The sequence below is a fragment of the Balaenoptera acutorostrata genome, chromosome 1 (assembly GCF_949987535.1).
Source record: "Balaenoptera acutorostrata chromosome 1, mBalAcu1.1, whole genome shotgun sequence".
Taxonomy (NCBI): Eukaryota; Metazoa; Chordata; class Mammalia; order Artiodactyla; family Balaenopteridae; genus Balaenoptera; species Balaenoptera acutorostrata.
The window spans coordinates 197,186,987-197,204,321 of NC_080064.1; the positions used below are offsets into that span (position 1 = coordinate 197,186,987).

Genomic DNA, 17,335 nt, shown 5'->3' on the forward strand with positions numbered 1-17,335 from the left:
CTGGAATTTAGGAATCGCTTTTCCTAAATCCTCCCTTAACTTGAGCTACTTCAGTGGGTTCCTTGTAAACTCAACAATCCTTCAGATGGGACGTAATCTGCTTGCACAGATGCCTGGGACAGAGATCTGGCCACCTGAATCCCCACGGGGAAAACCTGGTAGGTTCTTGGCATCCGTGGACTAACTGTGTGAGGCTCTCAGTAAGTGTCCTAAGGTGGGAATTTGACTTGGACCGTGGGCGGCAGTCACTCAGCTGGCGAGTCTAGCCACCCTCCAGCCACCACATCTGAGCTGCCGTGGACGCCCCGTCCTTGCAAACAGATGTAACGTCACCTCCTCGTGCTAATGGTAGAGGGGAAGGAAGAGGAAACAGATGGTGCTTGGCCAGAATTTGACTGGAAGAAGCAGATGCTGGTATGGTGCTTGAACATTTGCAGGAGGAGAGGCTGCTTGTGAGGTCCCGGGTCTCCGGGCAGGAAGGCAGGCAGGCAGGGCCCGGAGTGTGGGTGGGAGGGTGGGGGGCTGTTCTGTCCCTGGAGGGAGTGGGATGTCACCTCCTCGAGGGGCCTCCCCCGACCTTGTCACCCAGTCACCCCCAGGCTGCATGCTCTGTCCTCACACTGTCACCAGCTGAGGTCATCCTGGGCGTGCATCCATCTCCCGGTTTACAGACCATCCCCCGATAAGGGGGAGTGCAGGGCCCTCGTGTGTGGGATGCACGAGTGCAAGGGGGCAGAAGTCGTGGGGTGCTGTCCCCCACACCCTGCCCAGCAGTCAGCCCTTGATGGGCACCCCAGTGCATGGGTTGCAGGCACCAAGGGCTCCACCCCCGAGGGCAACAGCTTCTGGACACCCAGATCCCCAGGACCAAGCGGAGCCCCTCGGCCCGCTCTCGGGTCCCCACGCTGGAGGGAGGGTTACAGAGGACAGTTGTGCTGGACAAATTCACCTGCTGGGACCTTCCCAAGTTTAGAATGGGAGCATTCAAAAACCTGCAGGTCGCCTGTTTGAACCCCGAGTTCCTGGCAGGGCCTGCATCTCTGGGCAGTGTTTGCCCCGGCCCCCGGCTTCATCCTGGGACTCGAGTTGGTAGCGGGTGTGGGTGTCCCAGGCAGGCCCTCCAGGTCCTGCTGCCCCCCGGCTCCGGGCAGGCACAGGGCCGGCCACAGGAAGCCCACCAGCGGGAGACGGGCCAGCCTGGGGTCACGGACGGGGCCCCGAGGGCCTCCGGTGCCCTGGACCCCAGGATGCAAGATAGGAGCCTCACTCGGGGTCACAGACGCTGGCCAAGGCTGGCCGCGTCTGCCCCACAGGCTCGGGGGCCTGCTGACCTTTCCAGCTGTGATCTGAGGAGCCCTGCGGTTTCCCAGGTGGGCCTGGGCCGGGCGTAGAGGGGCGTGGGCCCTGCGCCCGTGTTCCCGCAGCTGGCTCCGGGGCACTTGGGAACAGAGTTCTAATTTAGTTCTAATGATTAAAAGAAAATACATACGCGTGTGTGTGTGTACGTACACACACACATGCATGTGCACGTACGCTTGTGCACACACGTACCTGCACACGTCTACCTTTATCACTACAGCACAAAGGGCTTTGACAGGCACCAGACTTTCTGAGTTTGCTTTGTCCTAGATTCTCAGCTAGCCCAGTGTCCGCCAAGCCCACAAGGGCCATGAGGTTAGAGGAACAGAGGACCAGATTTGGGGATCGTGTGTGTTGGGATGTGACAGCAGGCCTGGCACTGTTTGTGGCAGTTCTGCCCCCCCTCAAGTCACCATGCTAGAAAACTGGGTAGCAACCCCCTTAAACGTGAGGACAAGTGATGACCGCCTCCCCCCTGCACGCCCGCAGCCAAACAGCCCTCACCGCACGCTGCAGACGGTCCCCATTAACAGCAAAGCCTCCAGGAAGGAAGCGTTTTTAAAGTATTATCAGTCACTTACACCTGAGAGTGAATGAGTTTATCAGCTCTTTCCTGAGAACAGGGGGAGGGGAGACAGGACAGCTTGGCCAGAGCAGCAGGTGGGGATGTGAGGGAGAACAAAGCAGGAGACGGGGCCAAGGAAGACAGTGCGACTCTTCCAGCCTGGCCGAAGTGGGTGGCCCGGCCTCTGAGAGGTACACGGAGACACCTGCTGGCTCAGACCAGGCAGGGACCCTGGGCTTCTTACAGGACGGCGCCCCTGACCCTGGAAGGGAGCAGCTGTCTCTGGACAGGACCCCGAGGCCTGAGGTGCGGACGGGAGTCGTGCTGTGCCCAGGCTGGCGCTGGGGCCCAGGATCCGCTGTGCCCACAGCAGGACAAGGGGCCAGGCACACCTGCCCCGGAGGCTGGGCAGGGAAGGAGCTGGCTGAGTCCCCCCGACGTTCCTGGTCCCAGGTCCGAGGCAGAAAGGGAGCAGGGTGATGAGACAGAGGTGTGCCTGCTGAGCCTCGAGACAAGGCTCCTCACACCTACGGGGCAAAGGGCGATTAGAACAAGACGGGTTCCTCGGGCTGGACAGGAGGGCGCCCCTTTCCCCAAGCCCCGCGCCCACACTGGGCCAGAGGCCCCAGGGCTGCTGGTTGAGGGGGGTAGGGGCTTGCACAGCTGTGGGGAAGCGAAGCCGGCGGAGGGCGCAGCCGGCATTCCCCAGGTTGGGTCCACCCGGCCTGAGAACGGGGCTGTGCAAACACAGGCCAGTCGGTGTGCGCGACGTTGGGCGTGTGGCGTCTCCGCAGGGCAGCCCCCCCCGCCCCCCTCACCTCGGCACCCAGGGAGGGGTCTGCTTTCTTCCTCCACTGGATCCTCCTGGCGGCCGCCGACTCCTTCTGCACTTCCTGGTTGCGGGCATCAGGGTGGAGACCAGAGGCTCAGGCTTACGGCACAGGGGTCCCCAGACCCCTCCCCTCCCGAGGGAGGACCCCAGACCCTCCTCCTCTCTGCCTTCTGACCCGCAGGCTTATCCACGGCCGTTCCCACGCCCAGAATATCGCCACTACTTTTGGGGCTGCCCCTCCTCTGACAGGTCACTCTGCCACAAGGGGGCCCGTGGTGAGACCGCAGGAGGGCCGGGGTACCTGCGGGTCCTGATCTCCCGACTCCTGGGTCCTGCTGATCCACAGGTTGAGCCTCGATGTCACAACCCCCGAGAGCCGCAAGTTCTCCTGAAAAGAGAGCTTCCGTCTCAGGGTCGGGTGGGCATCTCCAGAGGCCTGTACCTGGCCCACACCCACCCAGCCCAGGGCGCCGGACCCGCCCCCCCTCACTGGGGCTGTGCGTACAGCCAGGGGGACGGGGGCTCAGGAGCAGGAGTGGCAGGGAACCCAAGTCAGAGGCACGTTCTCCCAAACTGACGCACGAAGGCACAGAGCTGTCTGGCACTGCCTAGGCCAGGGGCCGGGGTTTGCAGACACCCAGCCTCATCGGCCTGAGCCACTCACCTTCCGGCTGGAGGCGGATCCTTCTCGGCCCTGACCCACCAGCTCCTTCTCAAAGAGGTGGCGCTTACTGGCGACGTCCACGGGAGCCACCAAGAACTCAGGGCGGGAGGGGCCCGGAGACCTGACTGACTCTGATCTCTGGGAGCAGAGAGCACAAGCTGCTGACCCTTGAGGGTGGGCGTCGACCACACCCACCACGCAAGGCAGGTACCCGTCCCCGCCCACCTGTACAGCTGTGTGGTATCTCTCCAGCTTCTGGCCCAGTGTGAAGGAGCTGGCCGGGAGCCTCGTGCTGGTGCTGCAGGACAGGAAGGCAGGGCAAGGCAAGAAGGCAGGTGAGACCCCCGCCCCAAGGGAGACCAGGCCTGCGCCCACACCCCCAGCGCTTCGGCTAAGAGAATGTGGCCTCAGTCACCAAGGGAGTCCATAACGACCTGGCCAAGGTGACGATCTACAGACTCTGGGGGCTCCCCTGTCCTCCCTAGAAACAGTCCCTTCAGCAGGACCCCAGCCACCAGGCCGCCCCACCCCCGACCAACCCCATCCTGTCCTCAGGCCACCGGACAGCGTACAAGACTCATGACCTGGTCCTGCCTGCCCTCCTGACACCAGTGTCCCCCCGCCCCTTCCTCCCCACGCTGAGGAGCCGGCCAACCGGACGCCGTGTGTGTCACACTCCATGCCCTTCCTCATACTGTCCCCTCGATTCAAAGCTTCCTTCCGCTTGGAGAGCTCCCTCTAGTTCACGTCCTTTCAGATGCCGATCGCTCTGGGACTGAGTCCCCAGCTCCGGAGGGCCGAGCTCCCGCAGCCATGAGGGGCTCCAGCCCTCAGTTCCCATTCCCATCCCGGCACCTCCGTGCTGTGGGGCTCTTGCACACTTCATGTCTGACGTGAGCTGCTCGAGGGCAGCGGCGCGTCTCATCCACCTTGTACCCCAGCGCCCATCCCCACCCCCAGGCCTCGCCCAGCACTGCTGCCCTAGAGATAGTTTGGGGGCAGACGGATGCAATGCATGTGCATGAAATTCCCAACGCATGAGCACAGCTGCTCCTCAGACCCCATTTGTTGTTGTTGTTGTTTTTTAAAAAAACACACAGTCCTCCAGCTGCTTGCATGGACGCTGTGGGCAGAGGTGGGGGTGGGGGGGAGGTGGAAGCACTCGTCAAGCATGCAGAGTCCCGGGCGCCCGCGCCCCGCCTGCTGAAGCGGCTGCGTCCCCTTCCTGCACTGGTCAGTCTCCCTCCGCACCCCTGCGCCTCAGGACAGCCCCGCCCAAGCCCCGCCTCCTCCAAGCAGCTCCCCGGATCCGTCCCCTTGTGCCACATCTCGGGCCTCAGCCCCTCCTGCTGACCCTGCAGCACAAGCAGGACGGGAGCAGACGGGAGCGGACAGAGCCTCTGGGCCCCTGACCTGCGGGTTAAGGCTGCCTCTGAGTGGTCTCTCCGGGGGCTCATCTGAAACGAGAAGGAAGGTGCCCATGAGTGGGGTCAGCCGCGGCCTCCTCAAGGGAGGGCTCAGCTGTCAGAACACATCCCCCTCCAGGGGCCTCCCACCCACCTCTGCTCAACCCCCAATCCAACCCCCATTAAGGGGTGTGGGACACGGCCCCAGCCACCAGGCCGGGTCAGCAGCCCCTCCTTGACGCCCCCAGGTCTTCTTGGGGCAGCTGCAACCACCTGCTTCCTGCCCGCTTCCCCACCGGCCCGAGCCCTGTGGGGCAGGGACAGGCACCGGCCGGCAGCAGGTCTCGTGCCTCTCCCCAGGGCTTGGCACAGCGCACGGTCAGTCAAGAAGCGAGGGAGCGACCCAGTAAACAGAGGAACCAGGAGTAAGTTCTGGCGTAAAGCGAGAGGACCAGCCCCGGTGCACGTGATTTGTACTCCTGGGGCAAGGCAGGGTGGCAGGCACCGGGACAGCCCATGGCTCCCACCCACCGCCCCTCCTGGAGGAGAGGCTCTCCCTGCAGTCCGCCTGCGCCGCCCTCCTGCAGGCTAGCTGGGCCCATCACCTGGGGCTGCTGGGTCTCGTCCACACCCGCCTCCAGCCATTAACCGGTGCTTCACTTGATCCAACCCCAACTGCTCTCGGCCACCCTCGGGCATCCAAAAGCCCTGTGTCTGCGTACAACGTCCCTGGTGTCTAACCCAGGGCCCTGGGCTGTAACGGGGGCTGCTTTCCGCGTCATGCCCTCCAGAGGATGGGAGGCAAAGGGACCCGGGCCTCACCCGGAAGGAGATGGTCCTGGGGCTGGAGCGCTTCAGGGAGCTGCTGTAGGTGGCCCGGGTGGGCGAGAGTGTGTCCGCCTCGTCCTCCTTGCTGGGGATTTTCATCTGGATGGAGCAGGGGAAGTATCACACGGAAGGCCAGGGTACCCCGAGCCCAAGCTGCCACTGGGGCGCCGCTGGCCTGGCTCATCCCGGGAGCTGCAGCGGGAAGCAGGCAGCAAGGCAGTCCTGTGCCTCCTGCCCCTCTGCTGTGGGGACGGCGGACACAGTCCCGGGGCCAGGCCGTCAGGCAGGGCTTTCCAGGGGGACTTCTAGAAGGATCTGAGGCTTCCCAAGGGCCCACGAGGGCCTGCAGTCTGGGCCCTGGCTGAGGATGTGGTACGGGGTACCAGGTGCTCCCCGCCACGCAGCTGACGCCCCCGCCCCCGGGTCCGCTATCCTGACAGTGGTGGAGCAGGTAGGGAGAGAAGCAGCAGCCAAGGCCGGCCTAGAGGCAGGAGGACAGGACGAGAAGGGAGGGCGGAGGGTGGGAGGGCAGGGGCACCGCCAACCTGGAGAGTGATGGGTGGGAGGCGGCAAGTCACAGCCGGACGCTCTGACCCCTGCTCCCGCAGCCCCGCCGAGGACGGGGGCTCCTGCTCGGGGCCGGCCCTCCCCTGCCCCTTGCGGGTGGATGGGCTCTCCGCAGAGGCTGGCCGCTCCTGGGCCTGGGGCTGCCCTGGGGCCGCCGCCCTCACTGGGGCCAGCTGCGTCTCAGGGGCCGGGGTCTTCTCAAAGACTGCTGCTTTCTCACACGTCAGTCTCTTTTCTGAGTCCGACGTCTTCCCTGGGGACGGCAGCTTCTCCAAGACACTTGTTTTTTCCAGAACCAACCTCTTTCCCGAGATGGCTCTTTTCTCCAACACTGCGATCTTCTGGGACACAGGCACTTTCTCAGGGCTGGGGTTCTTCTCGGAGGCGGAGATTTCCTTGGAGTCCAGGCTCTTTTCGGGCGCTAATGTCTTCTCTGGGGCAGAGGGCTTCTCTGAGCCCCCCTTCCTGCTGCATCCCGGCTCCCTGCCCGCCAAGCTCTCCTCCTCCCGGACCCAGGAGCTCCGCTGCTCCCGGCTCAGTCTCCGGCGAGGCAGCAGCTTCAGCTCCTTCTTGGGCACCAGGGGCAGCTCCCTGGCCTGCCCGGTGCCCACGCCGTCCTCCTCCTCTGCCTCCACCTGCTCCCGGACGGGGGCCTGTGCGACCTCCACCTCCCGTTGCCTCTGCCTCCGCTCCTGCCGTGCCCTGAGGATGGCCCACACGTCCTCGTCCTCGCCTCTGGAGTCTAGGGGTGGTCGGGGGGGGACCTCCATCTCCTCCACGCTCGGCAGTCTGAGTCGAAAGATGGGAGATGGGGCGGGAGACAGAGTCAGAGGCCGGCAGAGGTGGGAGAGACCCTGGGGTGCCCCCCGACCCAGTGAAGATGCCTCTGGGGCCACGCGGGAGGGGCGAGGAAGGAAGGCCGTGGCCCCCCCTGGAACCACCATCGCTTAAATCAGGATCCCTTTTATCTGCTTTACACATCGGGCTTCTAAGGTATCCTCTGAACAAAGCACATGATGCTTTTAAAAGAAATGCATAAACCCCTGAAAGGTGCAACCATTCCACGCTCAGCCCCGATCAACAAACACCTCCTCTGTGCCAGGCCCCACCCCTTGCGGCTTAGATCAGGACCAGAGACAGTCAGGGAGCTGGCACAGGTCACACAGCTCATGGGCGGTGGAGCTGGGAGTAGAACCCAGGCCTCTGACGCTCCTCCCGCCCCGTCAGCCACGTGGGTGCAGCTCAGGATGCACACCTTGTGGTCCCTCCTCTGGGGGACCCAGGGGAACAGGGGCAACATGAGAGGCCCTCAGGAGACTCTTCCGTCCCCACCACCTGCTCGCCATGCGACTTGGGGCAGGTTAATTCACCGTCTGAGCCTGTTTCCCAGCCTGCAAACCCGGCTTGTTCGGAGGCGAGAGGAGACTCATGCCAGGAGCGGGCGCCGTCCTGACAGACAGGAGCGTCCGGTGAACACGGCCCTTCTCTGCCTTCCCCTCTCGACCCTCAGATCTGGTGGCCACACCGGCCCCCGCGCTCCTCCGGTCACAGGCGGACCACGGAGGGTCCGGGTTAGAGGGAGGCAGCTGGGGTGAATGGAGAGAGTTGGCCCCGGGGCCTGACAGGCGTGGACGACACCCGTGGCCCCTGCTCCCCAGGTGGACAACCTGTGTGCTCTCTGACCAGCTCCTGCACCTGTGAGACGGGTTAGGACCCTCCCTCTCAGGAGCCAGGAAGGACTGAGTTACGCTCACGAAATGTCCAGCAAAGGCTGCGCGTCTCACGAACACTGGCCACACGGGCTGTCCTGATGAGGGTGGAACCCACAGGAGTTCAGCCCGGTTCCCCAGGCAGGGGCAGCCGGTCCGTCCGTCATCCGGGACTGGGGTACCGCCTCCCCACCCCCGCACCTCTCTGGGGCCGCCGGGTCTCCGTCCCGGGCTGGCCGGGCCACCTCGTCGTCCGCGGTGGAGCTCAGGCTCCGGTGTCGCCGCCGCCGTTCTCGCTCCTGCTCCGCCTCATCCTCCAGGGTCCACTGCCTGGCCAGGCTGGCGGGGGACAGGGGTCAGTGCAGCCCACACGGCCCGCCACCCCGGCCTGCGCGGCCGACACCCCCAGGGGGACGCTGGGCTGGACTCCGCCCTGGACCCCCGAGTGGGATGGGGGCCCATACTCCAGGGTGCCCAGGGATGCGGGAGGGCAGGTGCAGCTCTGCCTGCAGGAGGTGGGTGAACCTGACAAGCTCCCCTCTCTCTCTGGTCTGGGGACTTAGATAACATCGCTCAGTGGACAATCACAGAGAAACGTCCTCAGCTACACTGCTCCCCGTGGGACTTCTCAGCTCTCCAGAGGGGCAGACTCACCACTGAGACCAATGACAGCCGGGGAGGGCCCAGCATCACGCCCTTCACCCCCCAGGAGCCCGTCAGCCTCTTTGGCTCCCGAGAACCAGCTCTCAGGTGCCGGGAGCAGGGGCCACACCTGCTTTTGCTTCCTGCTCCCACCACCCTGCACCACAGGGCCTACCGGCCACTCTCACAGCCACCCACCCCCGCCTTCAATCACGCAGCCATCCAACCTCCTGTCCCTGCAAACAGCCCTCCCCCATCGCCTCCACCGCCCTGCCCACCCGTCATCCTTATCCACCTACCCCCCCCAACCCACCCCCACCCTCCATCCCAACCAAAGAGCAAAATATCCCTGAGGAACTGTGCTGGGCCAGCGCCCCGTCGGAAACTGCGGGTTCACAGACCAGGGCAGGGCCCCTGCCTCGGAGACACCTGCCAAATAGAAAGACAAGTGTGTCCACCAGTAGCTCTGCACAGGGAGGGAAAGGTTACTGGGGCTGGAGCATCAGAAGAGGCCCCGGAAGAGCCTGAACGTGGGCTGAATCTCAGGAAGGGGGACAGGCCAGGGCCGGGAGAAACCCGAGGTCCAGGCAGAGGGGAGGCACGAGCAAGCCTGGAGGGCAGAGGTGGGGGCTTGCAGGGGACGGAGGCCGTGCTTCACCCGGAGCCGCAGGAGAAGCTTAGGCCGTGAGGGTTGGGAGTGGCCTCCCAGTGCTGTCTGGGGCCCAGATCAGACGGGCCTCTACTTGGTCCTCCTGCCCGCGGGCAGGTCCCTTCCTTGCCTCCTCCGTTTTCCTCCCTAAGAGGAAGAGGAGCACCCACACGACGGCCCTGATCTTTTTTTCCAAGTCCAGCATCACACCTGCTGATCTGATCGTCACTAAACTCACATGTTTTGAGCACGGTCTACAGGCAGGCAGGTTCCGGGGACTGGGAAGGAGCCCGATGGGGTTCTGCCCTTTGGGGCGCGTGCCAGGTGGGGGAGTCAGGGAGCAAGGAGCCCGCACGTGAACAAAACGTCAGGAAGAGATGGAGGAGAGAAGGCGCCTGGAGGGGAGAGGGCCCCAAGGACCAGAGGGGCTGGGTCTGGTGGCAGCGTTCCGGGGGGAGGGGGCAGCACAGCTCAGGTCTCCGCCGGCTGTGCTCAGGGGAGGGGAGACAGGGCAGAAGGCCCGCGGACGGGGGAGAGCGTGGGTTTATTCCAGGGTGTGGGAAGACACTGGATAGTTTCACACCGAGCGGGGCATGGTAAGACTTATTATGGTCACTATTTTAAACCTCTCCGGCTGCTGTATGGTGACAGGACTGCAGAAGGCGGAGGAGAGGGACTGGGCCGGGGGTGGGGGTGGGGGCCCTTGCCAGGGCGCGAGCTACAGTGACGTCACCTGGGGTGGTGACAGTGAGATGGGAAAAGTGATGGATTCGGGACACATTTTGAAGACAGAGCCAACTGGGTTTGCTGATGGGCTGGATGGGGATGAGGGGCGAGGAAAGGAGAAAAATCAAGGAAAACTAGATTTTCTGGCCTGAGCAGTTCCTGGCGCTGCTCTTAGAAGGATGGGGACCATCAGGGAGGAAGGGGTTTGGTGAGATGTCCGCGGCAGCGGGAGAGGAGGGAGCAAAGGAGGAAACCCGGGAGGAGTCGTCCTGGAGGAGGAGCCAGCCCTGTCCACACTGCTGGAAGGGCAAGACCACCAGGAGGCAGTGTTGAGCACAGAGGCTTCCGGACCCTTAGAAAGAGCCCGACTGGACAAGTAAGGGGAGAAGGGGACCCGAGAAAGAGGAGCTGGTGACGGGCAGCAACTCTGCTGAGAAGGTTTAACGAGAAGAAAAGCCACGAAGATGAGACAGTACCTGGAGGACCACGTGGATGCAAAGATTGCTGTCTTAATTGAGGTGTAATTTACATACAATAAACACACAGATCTTAAGTCATGTTTTCTTTTTAAAGATGGGCAAATGAAGCAGAGCGGAGAGGGTAGGAAAGGTTTGAAAAGAAAGTGTGAAGAAGTTGCCCTGCAGGGAGAGAAAAGACCACAGGACGAGCCGCATCCACCACGGCGCCCGGAACGCACAAGCGCCACCAATGTGGAACCAAGTGCAAGTGTCAACTTCACTTGGGAAGAGGAGAGGGCAGGGCGCTCCTCTTCCCTGGGGAGGGGGGCGGGTTCACCAGATCTCTGCCTTGATAAGCAAGAGCACAAAGAGGGAGCAAATCCTAGGCCCAGGCAACCTTCCAGAACCTCCCAAGTCTGATGTCATGGTAGCTCTTGGTGAAAACCTTAGTTCCTCCTGCTTGTCAGGTCTGTACTCCACCTGCGTGGGGATGGGGCAGGGCTCCATCTAGGACCCACGGCCTTGACCACGGGGTTTAAACCAGATTCCCCGGGGCCTCCGTGATCATTCATTCACTCACTCACTCACTCACTCCACGGGAACCCATGGCTCCCTCCGGCCAGGCCCCAATGCCCCACCCCTTCCTCGCTGCCCGGGTCCAGATGAGAAAGGCCCACTTCAGCTCGCTTTCCTCTGGACCCACCTAACTGAGTGCACAGTTTGGGGTCAGCTGTGCCCTACAAGGCTGAGGGACCCCCCCCCACCCCGAGGGAGACCGGCCCACCGAGCGGGGGCTCCTCCCCCGACAGGCGCGGCTGGGCTGGAGCCCCCAGGATTCCTTGGGCGTGAGCAAACCCGTTCCCACACAGGCCGTTCAGCCCTCAGGGGAGCCATCGGTTTGTCTGTGGGACCTGGGACAAGTCGGTGTGCGATCTGTCAGAGCCTGGTCTCGGGAAGTGACTCACCCCAGGCGGGTCCTCGCCCTGAGGGTCTCGGGGCCCGAGCCGCCCGAGGCGGGGCGGCCCGGGCGTCCTCGAGTGATCCCCAGCTTTGCCCCAAGACCCCGCCGCTCACCCAGGTGACGTGGTCACCCCTCACCCCTACCCCAGGAGAAACGTTATCTCCACCAAGCAAAGAGCTCCTCCTCTAAAGAGGAGAAAATGGGGAGGAGAGGGCAGGAGCGGTGAAGGCCAGGCTTCTGGGCGGCTCCGCAGGAGCCCCAGGAATAAACAAACGGTAACTAAGGGCCTGCATTCAGGAGCACACAAGTATTTGTTGACTATGGTGACTAATGAATCAATAAATAAAGGAATAAAGGCAGAAGTGAGCGCTCTGACATGTGCTTAGACAACACCGGGCGCTGGTCCCAGCGGCTCACAGATACCTCTGACAAGAGGCCCCCGACAGCCCTGAGGGACGGGGGTGGGGGTCACCCCCATTCTGCAGGTGAGGACTCTGGGGCTCGTGGAGGTCACTAACGTTCCCAGGACAGGAGAGCTAGTAAAAGAAGGAACCAAGCTTCCAGCACAGGCCAGCCTCTTGACCACAAGGCTAAATGCCAGGAAGGATGCCCTGCCACCTTCTCGGGAGCCCAGCAGCTGAAGAGCCAGAGGGAGGAAGGGGAGTCTGGGAGGGCCTCGGAAGGTGTGGGACTCTCCAGCCCAGCACAGGCCTGAGCTCGTAGCGCAGCCTGGGGAAGCAGGTTTGGGGAAACCCAGCGGCCAACACGCTGCCCTCTCGAGCGCCAGGGCCAGGCCAGGGTGCACCGTGTAGGTCCCACACCCCAGGGAGTCCCAGCCACTGTCACCAGCTGATGCTGCAGCCCTGGGCGGCCACCCCGCCACCCCCTCCCTCTCAACAACCCTTTCCTCCACCTCCTGGCCCTCCTCTGGGGACACACATCCCTCTCTTTGCCCCCAGGTAGGACTGCTAGCCTCCCTACTCCTGACCTCACCAGCTCCATTCTTAGGGGAAGGGACCTCTTTTTCCCTTAAATAGTTATGGAAGACCTTCTGCCCTGCTGCTCAGGGCAGAGCTGGCTCTGCTCCCTCCCAAGGGCCATTCACCTGAGGTCTATCCTCCCACTCAGCAGCAGCTGAGTGCAGGGGTGTAAGTGCTGGCAGGTTTACCACGAGAACCCTTCTTTCCCCAATTGAATCGCACATAGGAGCCCATGATACGACAGATCAAGGCTCAGCTGCCCTGGTTAAAGCAGGGGAAGGGTGTGAAGGCTGTCCCAGAGCATTCTGTGGAACCCTGGGGCTCAAAGAGCAAGGATTTGCAGAACTTGGAAGGAGAAAAGCGAGCTCAGGCGTGGCACTGGGCTGAGAGACGCAGTTCTGATTAGTCGCGCGACCTTGGGCCAGTCTGCAGCCCCTGAGGGGGGACAGGCCTTCCACGTGACGAGGGGCCACAGCGGGTGGTCAGTGAGGTCCCTTCTAGCCCTGCTGGTCTAGGGACAGGTGTCAGGGAGAGCCAAGCAGCTCGGGAGGTGGCAGGGCTGCTCAAGACCCAGGCAGGGAAATGATTAACCCCCGGCTGCTCCAGATCCACCCCTCACCCCCCGCGGACGAGCCCGCCCAGCCTCACCCTCACCAGGCCAGCCCAGGGAGGAGAGGGCAAGGCTGCTGACCAGGGCACCCGGCCAGCCAGCTCACCACTGCCCTGCCCCAGGGCTAGAGCGTCTGAATTTCTACTCGCCAAGGACGGGCGGCAGGCTGGCCCTCAGCTGCCCACCTGGGCCCTGTCTGGGGCCACGCTCCTCGCACCCTCCTCAGCGCCACCCCCAAACCCGGCCCCGGGAGGGCCTGGGAGGCTCCGTTGACAGTGACTCACGGCCCTTCCCTCCTGCCAGCTGAGGCTTGTTCGCCAGGGAGCAGGGCGGGAGGGTCCTCGGCTCCAGCTGCCTCACGGGGTGAGTGTTGGCCACAGCTGTGTCTGCCCACAGGGCTGGGGAGGGCCGGGGGCGGGGCAGGGCTGGTCCCCGGGGCTTCCCGCTGCCTGGCAATCGCCCCCCCCCCCGCCCCCCCTGCAGCCACGGGAGACTGGGGCCATCTGAGCAGAGGACCAGCTAAGACCAGACCCTGCTCGCACTTTAAAAGTTCCAGCGCCCCACTGCCACCTGGTACACACCCTGACACACATCCGGGCATGTCTCAGACACAAAGTCACACACATCCCAGCAGACCGGGGGCTCCTGACTCAGCCATGTCTGCTTTGTATTTTTACCCCAACGCCCTGCGCTGTGGTCTTCAACGGACATCCAAATGGACTCGGACTCCCAAGGCCCAAACTCAGCAACGTCAGAACCTACCATCCACCCAGACGTGTCCGCACTACACACCCCAACACACACAGGCCCCACCTGGAAGCAGAGACACTCCCACGTCAGCGCCAGCACCGTGACCCACACGCAGGCAGAGTCCGAGACCTTGACCCCCAGCTCCACCCGCAGTACAGACCCTCCCTGGGTGTGTCCAGCCTCTGAGGCGGCCGGGCCCCTGTCTGGGGCACTGAGCTCCTCCTTTCTTGGGGCGTATCCTTCCCCTCTCTAGACCCCGCGGGCCCCTCTGCAGCAGGGTGACCGGGCAACTGTGCTTCAGAGCAGTGAGGTGTGAGGGTCTGGGAGGCCCCCGGCCCTGCAGAAGCTCCGGAGCCCTTGGGAAGGGGGTGGGGAGAGCCAGAGGCCTTGCTGGGGAAGGCCTGGGAGGGGCTGCTCCACGCCCATAAAGGCAGCCTGGGCCTCAACCCACACGCCCACCTGGGAGGGGTCAGCTTCTACCCGCTAGAACCTTCCGGGCTCCGATCCATCTACTACGTGGGCCTCAGTCTCCTGAGGGGGCAGTGGGGGGGGGATCACAGGTGAAGATGCTCATGGAAGCACCTCTGGGGGGAGGTGCAGGGTGGCCCCAAGGAGTTCAGGGGTCACCAACCACATGAGGGGTGTTGCCTTCTGGACACCCCCCCAGGCTTCTCTGACCCTGACAGGATGTCCCGCAGGCAGGGATAAGACACCCAGTGCCCAGACCCTTGGAAGGACAAGTTCACAAATAAAGGCTGAAGCACAGAGGGGGGCAGAAACTATCGTGAGGTCACCCAGCCCAGACACCACCCCAAAACGCCACACTCAGAACCTCAGCCTCATCAGTGGGAGGGGATCTGTCCCCCTGCCCGGTGCTATTCACCAACGCTCCAAGGTGGTGCTGCCCCGCTCCTGGCACTGCGCCCCCTCCTCCTTCCCGGGAGGGGCCCCTCAAACTCTCTACAGAGAAACGCGGGCCGTCAGGGGGGCTTCTCGGGAAATGAGGCTGGGCCATAACTCCAGAACGCCTCCCCAATCCCCCGAACCGGCCTCTAGGGGCCGACAGCCACCCCAGGCACCCTGCTTGTGCCTCAGCCCCCAGGGGAGGAAGGAGGCGGTGGGGGAGCCAGAACACCTGCGAGCTGCCAGGTGTGGCCCCGACTCTGTCGCCCCCAGGAGCGGCCAGGCCCCCGGGCTCACCTGGACAGCGCGGCCCAGTTCTTCCTGCTGACTGACATGCCGCCAGAGCCCGCGCGCCTCCCGCGTGCGTCGTGTCCGCTCGGCGCCGCCCCGCGCGCACCCCACCTGCCGCCGGCGCAGGTAGGCTCACCTGGCCTCTTATCCCCCCGGCCTGCGTCCCGCGCAGCCGCGCGCCGCCTGCTGCCCCGATTGGCCTGTGGGTAGGCGCGTCGCAGAAGGAGCCGCCCCGGTCCCCGCCCCGGCCGCCCGGCCGCGCGCCCAGGACGGGCCGCCGCACCGATGCACGGACGGACGGACGGGTGGACGAGAGCCCGGGCCGCGCGGGGCGGGACGGGGGTGGGAACTTCCTGCTCGGGACCTGTCCGACCAGCCCGCCCGGCCGCCCCCTCCCGCAAGTGCCGCGGCCCGGGGCCGAAGCCCGGGGACGGGCCCGCTCTCCGCCCGCCAACCGGGTCGGCCCCGAGAATCCCAGACGGGAGGCGGGCGGGCAGGTGGGAGCCAGCGCGCGTCTGGGGTCTGGAGAGCCCTCCCGGCTCTGCGCTCCGGCCCGCCGCACCGAGACCCCGGGAGAGCACGGGGCGCGCTTCCTCTGCGCCGCGCGCAAAACTGCAGGCACGCCCGGTGCAAAGCCCACCCCTCCCGAAAGGAGAGCCTGGGTTCCATTCTGCACACCCTGGAGTGTCTCCGGCTCTGAAAAAGCCAAGACGTCGGAGGCGGTCTCCTCGCAGGCTGGTCTGGACTTTGGGCTGGAGGGGCTGGGTGTGGAACCAGGAGGGGGAAGCTCGGCTTTCCCCGGAAGGGAGCAGCGGACAGGGAACTAGCACTGGAGTTTTGGAGCAAGTGCGGCACCACCTGGCTCCCTTTCAGTGAGCATCCGGCTGCCACGCGCCGCCCGCCCGGGAGCCGGCCTCAGGGAGACCAGGGATGGTCAGTCCCCAAGTCGCAGAGTCTTATCTTCCCGACGCATCAGAACTGGTGCAGCCCCAGGCACCAGCAGAAGAGGGAGCCGGAACTGACAGCGTCTGTCCTGATGGGTCTCGCTGGCCAGCCTGGCCTCCCTGTGGCACTGATCCAGGGCTGGTGGTCTCTACAATACCCTCCAGCTCTGAGATCTCCCAGTAGAGGGCAAGCCAGCCGCTAAGCAGAAGCTGGGACACACACGCACAGCTAACCTGCTAAGGCATCTCCTTCCCCAAATGCCCCCTCCTCCAGGGAGCCTTCCTTCTTGGCCAAAGGAGGTGAGGAGTGAGGTTCAAGGAATGAGAGCTGGGAGCCTGGAGACGGGGCTTTGGGCTCTGGCATGTATGAAACACGTGACGTGGGGCAAATCTCCTGTTTCCTCATGTGTGTAGTGGGAAGAATGATACTTTGCCCAGCTTCCTTCCAGGTTGTGGGGATCACATGAGTCCGTGGTTGCATGCTGGTGATGCTGGGGTGAGCAGTGGGAGAGCTGACAAGACCCCTGCAGAGGCCAAGGCAGGCCCTGGGCCATTGGCTCTTCCAGGGAAAGAGAAAGAGGGGCTGGCAATAACCCAGGTCCCTGGATGCTGGGATTTGGGGCCCAGCACTTCCTGGGGAGCCTGCTGACCCCTGGGGACCTAGAGAATGTCCTTCCCATGGTTTGTCAGTGGTGACATCGCAACAGAGAAGGACAAATGATCCCAGTCATTTGAAGCCTGGCCCTTCCAGGGACACTTCATGAAACCAGCGGACAGTCAGCCGTCTCTCTAAAAGCCCAAACTCCAGCACCCTGTCTATGGACACAAAAACCCAAAGACACGGAAGATTGGTGTGTAGACAACTCCAGAAGGAAGCAAAAGTGAATTATGTGCATGTTAGTGCCCCAAAACTTCCTTGAGGGCAGGCATTGTCTATTCACTAGACCCTTCCTGTGTGCCAGACACTGTGCTTGGTGCTATGTCAGGGCTGCGGTGACAAAGTGTCACCAACGAGGTGGCCTAAAAACAACAGATAGGGGCTTCCCTGGTGGCGCAGTGGTTGGGAATCTGCCTGCCAATGCAGGGGACACGGGTTCGAGCCCTGGTCTGGGAAGATCCCACAAGCCGCAGAGCAGCTGGGCCTGTGAGCCACAACTACTGAGCCTGCGCGTCTGGAGCCTGTGCTCCGCAACAAGAGAGGCCGCGATAGTGAGAGGCCGGCGCACCGCGATGAAGAGTGGCCCCCGCTCGCCGCAACTAGAGAAAGCCCTCGCACAGAGACGAAGACCCAACACAGCCAAAAATAAATAAATAAATAAATAATTTTTTTAAAAAAAAAAACAACATATTTATTTTCCCACTGATCTGAAGGCTGGAAGTCCATCGGCAGAGCCGTGCTCCCTCCAGAGGCTCTAGGGCAGGACCTTTCTTTGCGTCTGTCTTCCTGCTGCTGGTGGCTGCTGGCAACCCTGGGCCTGCCGCCACGTGACT

General features: G+C 63.5%; 1 protein-coding gene and 1 long non-coding RNA gene across 7 annotated transcripts; one reads left to right on the top strand and one right to left on the bottom strand.

Annotated features, from left to right (window-relative positions):
- Window positions 1-172: 172 nt before the first annotated feature.
- On the top strand, window positions 173-6,591 carry LOC114235949 (uncharacterized). The gene is made up of 3 exons (XR_003622019.2): window positions 173-414; window positions 3,673-3,755; window positions 6,515-6,591. It is a non-coding gene; the product is annotated as an uncharacterized LOC114235949 (long non-coding RNA).
- Window positions 1,944-16,291, bottom strand: LAD1 (ladinin 1). Of its 6 annotated transcripts, none has more exons than XM_057533659.1 (9): window positions 16,079-16,291; window positions 8,132-8,269; window positions 6,200-7,010; window positions 5,649-5,753; window positions 4,834-4,877; window positions 3,646-3,718; window positions 3,421-3,558; window positions 2,743-3,144; window positions 1,944-2,451 (listed from the first exon to the last, which is right to left on the bottom strand). In XM_057533659.1, the coding sequence occupies exons 3-8, from the start codon at window positions 6,989-6,991 to the stop codon at window positions 3,007-3,009; spliced, it is 1,290 nt and encodes a 429-aa protein (XP_057389642.1). In that variant the 5' UTR covers window positions 6,992-7,010; window positions 8,132-8,269; window positions 16,079-16,291; the 3' UTR covers window positions 1,944-2,451; window positions 2,743-3,006. The 6 variants fall into 6 exon arrangements, with proteins under 6 accessions (XP_057389642.1, XP_057389638.1, XP_057389626.1 ...); XM_057533655.1 differs by lacking the exon at window positions 16,079-16,291 and adding an exon at window positions 15,037-15,177; XM_057533643.1 differs by lacking the exon at window positions 16,079-16,291 and adding an exon at window positions 14,907-15,168.
- Between the last annotated feature and the right edge of the window lie 1,044 nt (window positions 16,292-17,335).

Coding starts and splice junctions, on each gene's coding strand:
- LAD1 (XM_057533641.1), bottom strand. CDS start 13,557: ATGCCCGGATGTGTGTCAGGGTGTGTACCAGGTGGCAGTGGGGCGCTG. Junction 8,270..13,240: donor GCTGGCAGGAGGGAAGGGCC/GTGAGTCACTGT, acceptor GTCCCCCGCCAG/CCTGGCCAGGCAGTGGACCC. Junction 5,754..6,199: donor TCCCACCCATCACTCTCCAG/GTTGGCGGTGCC, acceptor TGCTCCATCCAG/ATGAAAATCCCCAGCAAGGA.